Raw genomic sequence first — 10,126 nt, 5'->3', positions numbered from 1 at the left:
TGAAACAATAAAGATGATTAATTTGTACCAAAAAAACAACAACTCAAATTCGACAAAGATAATAGATTTGAAGTGCAGCTCTATGCAAAGTAAAAGCCCTTTCGAATTCTGCTTCTGTGAGGAAGGTCTTCAGTAATTAAACCGCTGAAGCAAGGTTTGTTTTTCTTAAATCATCATTTCAGAACGAACATGATCAGGTGACAGGTTTATGCCTCCTCTAAATTGAAACCAACACGCCTTCTCGTAAACACATTGTGATCATTTCAGCAGGTTGGTATGTAAGCTATTCAAGTTGTTTTCACAGTCTACAATGCATGCCCTCCATGTCAAATATAGCATGCTCTTGACAACAAAAGATATAGTATAACCACATCACATTCTTCATCCATTTCTTAAACGGATCAATATGTTTGATTAAAAGCCTGGATAGAATTTATATGTCTGGAACTTGCACGATAACCAGCCGTAAAATATTGTGGCCTAGTGCAGGAATAGGTCTATCAACTTCATTGCCGTTCCAGATGTTATTGTCTTCTCCTCCAAGTGAAGTAAAGGACTTCAGCAAAGTGTTTCCAGAAAAATAACAGTCCAACCAGATTGATATAAAGGATTTGCTGAGCCCCCCAAATGAATTTGCAGTCAAAGGGAAAAAAATTGTATAAATTTTCGCATTTTGTTGTTGTTGATTGAAAGCACACTTAGGCGAACAATAAACAAACTTAGAGCCAAAGTGAAAGACACTAATATTTACAGGTAAACGAAGAGTCTGGATAGACATAAAAGGGTCCTGCCCAGCCAAGTAAAGGCTCGCGAACAGTCTCCTGAGGCTAATACTCTTCAGATGTCGGATGAAGGGCAAAATAGATCAACACATCAATTAAAGAAAACGCAAAATGTTCTCTGTTATTTATGTTCACCACTCTCTCTTCAGGACAAGCCATTGCTCACAGTTGGCCTCCAACCCTATTTCACCGGACCTCCGAATGTTATATACAATTTGTTGACAGGATGATAGCTACTTCCAACTTTGTCATTCTTACGGAAGATGCTTGCTTTCAGAGAGATATTAAGTAAACACTTACCCTGCCCCTTGCTGACTATATATGTTATCATGTGAAATTGTATCTATTGTCGATGTCACTAATGCCTATTTCTTCAGGTGATTATTGAGGAGCTGTTTATAACTGCTTATAACTATCTAATCACTCCGCTATAGCCACGGATATAAACAAACAAACCTCAAGCCGAAGTATGAATATACCTACTCTCATCCCGACGTAGAGCGATTAACATCTTGCTTCAGCTGTCTTTCACCTTCTTTCCCGAGGGAGAGAGAATTCTCCTTATTATTATAATTTTGCACCATGATGAATTCGAATGACATGCTGTAATGTTTAATTTTTTCTGCTTTGTGAAATGTATTATAACGAATTCATTTCTGACGAGTATCCATATTTGATTTCCCGACTCGGTACTATAACTACCCCAATAATGATTTCAGTTATTTTCTCTCTGTCCCTTTATTTCTCCCTCATTATCCAGATCTCTCTCTCTCTCTCTCTCTCTCTCTCTCTCTCTCTCTCTCAGTCTCACTTTATTTCCCTTCTACCCCTTCACAGCGTTCCATGTTGATATCCCATCTTTATCATACTCCGCGTCAAAGTTTCTACACCTGCCATCTTATAGGCGTCTCTGCTGTCGTTAAAAAGCGCTTGGTCGCCCGTGATTTGGAATGAAATCGTCCCTCTTATATACATGTAGTTTGGATATTGAAGAATTATGTCTCCTCCTCAGCAGATTTGTTTTCTTTGAATAGCCTTTACACGAGATTCACTCTCGTTAGAAAAGAAAAGTTATTAGGAACATATGTCAAATGCTGATGGCTGTTATGATTGACGCTCACATTTAATAGTTCTACTAGTTCGGTGTTTTTTTTTTCGCACTCGAGTAGATATCAATGATTTTTTTCATCTTTCATTTGCAACTTCATTTCCATTCATATGTCGGACTTATTTGCATCAAACGCAAACACTGAATTCGAGATTTAAAAAAAAAAATTCATTCGTAAAATAAACAAGACAATATTTTTAGACACAAGTCGATAAACTGTATATTTCGATATGTGCAAGCTTTTTTTTTCAGTATCATAAAATTCTACTTCATGGTGATAGCATACACAATATTTGTAACATATACTTACGATAAGTATGTTCCTTCTCTTACTCATGCAAGCATTCGTTCATACCTCCATTCATATTTTCCTGAAATATTTCCTGCAAATTGATGATAAAGTATTTCCCCAAAATGATCGCGTCTTCTTTATTTACTAATCACTTAGATGACTATATTCCGCTTGTTTCGTACTAAACCTGTCCTATCTCCACACCATACGTAACGATGTTACCTCAGTAAGCTCACACTCCGACAACTGCCCAAATCAAGTATTTACGAAAATATTCTGGCATATTTCTTTTTTTGACCGTTGGACTTTATCACTACAAAGTTTTCTATTCCTGATTCTCCTTGCCAATGCATCACTTTCATATCATTGTAAAAAGGAAAGAGAAATTACATAACAATACATTCCAAGTTTTTTATCACTTTTTATTCATATTCAACAGATATATTTTAGTCAGTTTCTACAGGCAATAGATTTCGATATCAAGTAAAATTTAAGGAGGGATTTCAGCAGCTTCGCCAACTCTTCATCAACATCTTCATCAACTCATATCCCTCCCCCTCTTGGCGACTTCTCTCTTCCTCCTCTTCATCTCAGCCTTCTTTTTGTTCTCCATCCTCCCCAACTCCTGCATGAACTTTGACCCTCCAAACTTCCTGGCCAACCTCTTGGCTTTCTCCTTTGGGATGACGTCAGCTTTCGTCTTGACGTCATATACACGAAGTTCTCTGTCTACCATCATAGTGTTTGCGCGATGTGAAATCAACTGTAAAGTAAAACAAACAAAAGATTGAAAATCAGGTCATTTCTATGCTATCGTGTAGTCTAGTCTAAACACACAAACACACGGACATTAATTTGCTTGATCACACTCAGTACAAACTGTGAAGAAGTGTTGCAGATTTTTACACTCATATCAGTTTTTAAAACTTGCTAATAATAACTCTTTTTTTTTTCTGCCCGGCCAGCTCCATCTTGTTCTGAATGCCAGTCTTGAGTTCTTCCCCACTCATAGTCCTAGATCGGCTCTTGAGCCTTGTCAAACGGACAGGAGCTGGCCTCAAGATCCTCGCTGCACCTTCCGGGTCTTTCCAGGTCGAAGGCGAAGTCGCCTGCTCGTGACCGTGGTCGAAGGAAGACTGAGTTAGGAAGATCGCAGTGGGAGATGTCAGGGCAGAAAAAGTTGTCATTTTGTGAAAACGGCTGTCGCCTCTTTGGCCCGAATTCACAAAGGTGGTACAAATGAAACCATGGTTTAAACCATGGACAAAAAACATGGAGCGCCAAGTGTTGCACGGAATATTTCGTTACGAAATTGGTCATTTCGTCGATAAAATGACCATTTCGTGGATGAAGTGTTCGGTTAGTTACAAAATGTTGTCATTTCATTACAAAATAATCATTTCATCGACGAAATGACTGATTTCGTAACGAAATATTCCATGCAACTCTTGGCGCTCCATGGTTTTTGTCCATGGTTTAAACCATGGTTTCATTTGTACCACCTTCGTGAATTCGGGCCTACAGGGCGAGGAACACGAAGTGAGGGACCATTCAGGAGGACTGGAGACGAATTATTATGAAGTGGAGATTCATTATTGGTAATAGTTTTCTTTCTTTCTACCTTTATTTTTCCATTGTAAATTAATTTCTTTATTCATTTACTAATTCATTTATCTACTTTTTCACAGTATTATTCATTTATTTATTCGCTGGTGCATTTTGTGGTAAAAGAGATTACTGCGTTGTAAAGCCTGGAAAGCACCAGATGGTAGAAAACAAAGGTGACTCTATAATATGAAGTCCTGAATATTAATGAACCTACCTGGCCCATGAGGGAGCCTAGCCTTCAAGCAGTGAGCAATCTCCGCGCTGACGTCACTATAGTAAATGGGAGAGCTTACAGGGCGGCGGGTGGTTACAACTCTTTGTGATATCATCAGACTGCTGCAGTAAGGGTACAACCTTTTAAATAAGAAAAAGAAATAGACGACTGTTTTGTAATTCACGTTTATTAAACTAAATTGTCTAAAAAGATTATCCAGTTAAGAGTGTGTGCACAATTGAATATATTTCGGTACTTATTCTGATTAGTTCAAAGTATGTTTGATTGTGTCTGTGTGTGTGTGTGTACATATATATATTTGGGTGTGTATGTCTGTGTAAGTATTTTTTTCTTTTTATTTCTTTTGTTTTAGCAAAAAATAAGGTGCGCCCCGCCGGGATCCGCCACTGAACATGTATACATGTTTAAGGAAAGGTTAAGCTAGTGTTAATCTGTAATAAAGATATCAAATAGGCCTGTTACAAGTGTTCATTTGAGTGTGGTCATCATTAGCTAATTCGTTACAGTAAATGCAGTGCATGTAAAGCTGTGTGGTGACACGTTTACATGGGATTTGATGAATTCATGGTTGTATTTTACATGACACTTGGCCGGCCCCGCTTATGTTTTACACAACTCTCCATGAGCTTGTTTGTTTTTTGTTTTTTTCATTTTTCCTCTTTTCATCTTAATTCACTTGTTTCCCATCTACCTCCGTTCTCTCTTCTTCTTTCTTTCTCGCTCTCTCCCTCCCCTTCCCCCTCCGTCTACACCTGATCCACCCCACCCCCTTCCATCCCCATCTCCAGTCCTATACCCCTAGGCTGTAGCGGTTAGTGACGCCGCAGACAGCCACATAGATGGCATACCAGCTCAGGCCACGTCACCTGGTATCCAGCGCCGCAAACCAGCGTGTAGCAAGGGGCGAGCGGTGAGGAATGTATCGTCCCGAGGAGACCCGATATAGAATCTAGCTGCTCTGCGAAATCTGCACGAGATATACGCAGACGAGCGGTGCTCCTCTTTTTTTCTTACTCTACACACACTCGTGAGAAGTGCTCCGCGATCGTTTGCTGATATACTTCACTTGGTGGGCGGCAGCCGCAAGCGCGCGCCCACGAAGTTAACTCCCCTTCGACTGCCACACTTTCTTCGCGAGCTACGAGCGGAAATAATTCCTCGAGATAAACATTCATTCCGGTTTAGAGGGAGATTGAACATTCCGCTTAACTTCTTGTCGGATAATCAGACAGTCTCGAGTTTGACAAATTGACTTGAAATATCGCAGGCTTTGTTATCCGGAATGTTCAGATAGACGGAAGTGCAGCTATGATAAGGCGTGTGGTCTCGGTGGCGTGTGATAGCTGACGACTGCTCGTGTACAGTGGCGACGCTGACCAAAATAGGCCAGACCGTTTAGCACACTGACTGTCTGTATTCCCGTAACGACACGAAGTGAGTGACTTAAATGTGGTTGCTGTTCGTCTGTCGCTTCTCTGCTTAAGTTTGGATTATTCGAGAGATTCCGGAAGGTTCTATTGGATGCCATAACACGCAAAGAAATCTGGACTATAACACTCGATGAGAGACTGAGCTGACGACTGAAAGAGGTGGTGTACGATAGTTCAGTGACTTCATATCTTGGGTAGACGACTGGATTTGTTTGTTTCCCAGACAAGATTTCTGAATGACCAGACGATTCCCTGTGGCGCGCGAACGTGACGCAGACATCATTTTGGTACTGGTTGTCCCCTTTTGCTAGGATTACTTTCTTCTCGTTTTCACTCAGAGATAAATAAGCCGACATCATGAATATAGAAATAAAGATTCCGTTCTCGCACCCGAAGGTGGAATATAGCATCAATTCTGGGCAGGGAGGGATGACCCCAACCATATCAAGCACCGGCCCGCCGCAGTTCGGCCAACCTACGGTCGAAGTGCATAAGGTACAGCAGAGCGGAGGTCAGCAAATGCCTACCATCACCGTCTTGTCTCCTAATGCTGAACCTACGGTCATCAAACCAAATCAGCAGCCGACGATGAGCTACTCTCAATCACAACCAGAAACCACATACATCCAGACCAGTCAGTCTGCGGGTCCAGGGCAGTCCACCGTAAAAACCACAACAACGACCAGACGAACGACCGAACGACGAGTCTTAGAGGAACCCACTGCTTCCACGCCGACGTTCGGGTACTCAAACCCTGCTTCGCCGACCCTCTACCAGGGTTATTACGTCACACCTGTCTCCCTGACCAGCCAGTCTTCTGGTCCCCCTAAAGGTCTAGGTGAGCGTCAGACCAGCAAGATTGAATACGATAGCCAGAGATTCCAAGTGACTCTTGACGTTAGCTCGTATAAACCCGAGGACATCGAGGTAAAGATTAAGGACAATAAGCTCACTGTCCGTGCTGAGCACCGCGAGGGTACCCCAGAAGGTGGCTTCGTCCAGAGGGAATACTATCGACAGTACACGCTGCCTGATGACGTGGACCTCAGGTTAGTTAAAAGCTACCTGTCGGAGAAAGGTATTCTCACCTTGGAGGCTCCGAAGCTAGCCCTGGCCCAAGCTGCCGAGCGAACCATCCCGATCCAGGTCAGACCACATGTGGAGGGGTCAAGCGGAAAGGGATCACCGACAGTGCCCATTGTGGAGGAGTTTACCAGCGACGCGGAATCGCATAGGAAATAAGAAGGATAGATCATTGCAGAATCAGCAGGACAATTCCCGGTCATCAGTTCGATGATGAGAAGCTTGATTGAGGACATGGATTCTAATTATTGGTGTTATATTTTTTGGGCGTGTGTGATTTTTTTTCTTCTATAGGAAAGACGCCTTACTCATTGGATGAGTTCAAACCCGTGTAACTTCTGTTTGGAGGGTTGTGACGTCAACTCTGTGTAAAAAGTTTGACTGAAACCTGGCATTTTGTTTTTAAGTTTCTTAGTATTAAATGACAAGGGAAAATGAATGCGTGTATGATAATTTGCTGTAGTGACGGCATATTATGATTTGCCATTGTGCCATTGCATATCATATTTCTTTCGTGCATAAGTTACTCAAGAGTTGATTGTAAATAATGCACAATGGTTTTGAAGATGGTATGTTAAAAAAAAGTAATCCTATAGACCAGACAGAAATTGGCTCAAGATAGAGAATGAAAACATGCTGAGCATGCTTGCGCTTGCAGTTATGATAAATAGCATGTCACTACAGCACTGTTTCTGTACATTGAACGGAAACGAGCTATGTGGCACGCATGCAAGTTTACCACTTGTGTTATTTCACTTCGTTTCATCCGAGCCATCCAAAACATGCAGACGGGCACCGCAATCGAACATTAATGCGTCAGTATGCTAGGTTGTAAGACATAAATACTAATCAGGGGCGGAATAACAAGCTGACAATTCCGATTGGTGCTTGATTTTGATCACTCGATGCCTTAATGTGTGCAAGGTCATGATACATATGCGGGAAGGTTTAAGAACGACCAGCCATCACAGGCATGGCTATATACGCTCATTTCAAGCCATAAGTTGAAAATATTATCGTTGTACCGAAATGTGATGAACATACATTATCACTAAGCCTGCATAACTGGATGACGTAGTCATGCCACCAATGCTGCTTATAGATCTTTTGCAGGAAAGCTTTGGTTAGAAAGCTGATTTCCTATACTCTGTTTATTTAAACAAAAAAGCAAGAGTTGTCATCAAGGAGATATTTGTTAAACCTGTGTATGAAGAGCATTTCTCACAATATCATAATCGGTGTGAAGGCTTGGAGTGAGATTTGAAAAGGGCTGCTTATTATGAATTATTGAGATATCGGAAAGTAATGGTCCATATCATGTCAGGGATACACATTGTTTTTGAAGTGTTTATATGCAAACAATCCTAGTTTGCTTGTTTTTAAGGGAAACGAAGATGGTAACAAAATGGCGACATGAAAGAAACCAGAAATTTTGCAATGTAGTGCCTTTTGTTCGCCTCGTGCCATCCGCCAAGATCATTTTTGAAATCGTATGTCAGACAGTCGACACAATGAATGGAAAGAGCAAGCAGGAAAGGAAGGAGGAAAGGAAGAATTAGCACGAAGAGAATAGAGAACAAAAGCTCGCCCATTTGTGTCTGACACTACCACAATCTTACGTCCAATCTGTATCTTTAAATGTTGTTGTTTTTGCAATGTTTCTTCCTCCCATCTTTATTCGTCCTCGTGCTATAATGCGCGAAACGATGTGGTATGAATGACACAAGAACACAGTATTGAGCAATAAACAAGTACTCAATATCTTTGTCTGACTTGAACATTGTGACGACAGAGTTTGAATTGTGCTAGAATCATCGTTGTGTAAAAATCTGTTTAAGGTTATTGTACACGGCATGTGATAGATTTATCTGACACGCATAGTTGTCTCGCGCTGTCTTTGTTAGATGTGGACTGATTCTGGCATTTTTTGCTTAACCAGCACACCGCAACAGATTTTCATACCTTAAGAAGGCAGAAGCTATAGCGAGCAAGTAATTCGAAATGGATGAGAGACCGTACGAAGCAAGTATTCGTCAACGCATATTTGAGCACAGAGATTAGACGTTAAAACTCACGAGTTAGTTCTTTACAGTGTCATAATACCGATAAATGGCAAAGTACTTCAGATATATTGAACTGATAATGCACAATATTTTTTTTTTCTAGGTGCATATCGCACTCTGACTTATATTGGCTCGTGGCAGTACGTTATTCATATCTAAGCAATCATATACATAGTGTATTCCTATTCGACTATGGGATTACCTACCCTTACGGTATAGTGACTTTATATATCGGATATAGAGATACACACACGTACATATTATCATATAGGATACATAAACACCCACATTGCGTTGCACTGAATTGCGTTGGAAACTTGCTTCTGTTCCCGGATTATCTTTGACATGGACTAAAAGACAGTAAAACGAAACAAAAAACACACAAAAGCAAGCGTCGTGTTGTCATAATTTGCATTAGTGAAAGTCAATTTAATCGTTTAGATTTAGATCATGATTTTCGTCTGTGCTAAAGCTTATATACGTGTGTGTGTGTTTTGATCCTGGCTTATATAGTGTAATGCTGTTTTGCCCCTTTCACTTTGGTATCTGTACTTCTGATACTATAAGTGACAATTTTTGCCTAAAAGTGACGACAGTTTCTTCGGCAAACTTTGTTGCATGTAATTACGTGCCGGTCGGCGGGGTCAAACAAAACAAAACAAAACAAGTTCAGTTGATATATATACACCACCATCGTAATCTTTTGTCTGTTTATGAAATGATTTAGGCAAGTAAAGCCGATGATCGTTTATCTCTACTATTGATGAGTGTTTGCCACAGTGCGTAGATACGCGGTCTCTCTTATCACGTAGAATAACGTGTCACGTAGAGTACAGTAAGATGTAAGCACCCTCTCGTCTTCGGCTCTCCGTAAAAGGCGGTCGTGTCGTACATCGCTCGCAAGATGCCCGATGATGAGTAATTCGTTAGCCTTCTCTCTCTCTCCTTTTCCTACAGTACACCTTGAGGCTGCTCGCATTACACAAATACTAATGAGTAAATGATTAGTGGTTGATACCACAGCACACACAAAATGAGACAGAGCGGCACTCTTGCGCTGTTGACTTTTTACGAAAAACTTTTAGAGCAAAAATTGTGTATAACGAGAGTCACAATCAAATTGACAAAAATATATCTCAAATCATTCGGAGAGCCAATGACACAGCTTTTCTTTTCTTTTAAATTTGCTCTTGTTTCCTGATCAGTTTCAAATGTAGGATGTTATGGTAAGCTGAAATGAAAGACTCGTTTTCAAGAGATTACTAAACAAAACGGGCGTCACTACCTGGATCACTAAGGCTGTGTTCGTAGATGATCCTTCACTGTAAGGACAACACAGCTATATTCCCAATTATAACCCGTCACACTAACACTGCCATAATGTCCGACATCAGAGTCCTGCATCTCACCGGTCTTAACATGTCAGCTCAGAAATCACCGTGCAATTCATTTAATAGTCTCATTTACGTAAATTTACTTTCACAGCAAGTTGTGAGGGCATTTACGCCATTTCAACATAAACTTT

At 40.8% G+C, this 10,126-nt stretch overlaps 1 protein-coding gene across 1 annotated transcript; it reads left to right on the top strand.

Moving 5' to 3' along the window:
* The first annotated feature begins 5,618 nt into the window (after positions 1 to 5,618).
* On the top strand, positions 5,619 to 6,697 carry LOC140241997 (uncharacterized). The gene has a single exon (XM_072321740.1). It carries the CDS (start codon positions 5,813 to 5,815, stop codon positions 6,695 to 6,697), a length of 885 nt encoding a protein of 294 aa, XP_072177841.1. The 5' UTR covers positions 5,619 to 5,812.
* Positions 6,698 to 10,126: the final 3,429 nt, after the last annotated feature.

Source organism: Diadema setosum, chromosome 18, assembly GCF_964275005.1.
Source record: "Diadema setosum chromosome 18, eeDiaSeto1, whole genome shotgun sequence".
NCBI lineage: Eukaryota > Metazoa > Echinodermata > Echinoidea > Diadematoida > Diadematidae > Diadema > Diadema setosum.
The sequence above is the reverse complement of the archived record's forward strand: the minus strand, read 5'-3'. Positions and strand labels throughout refer to the sequence as shown.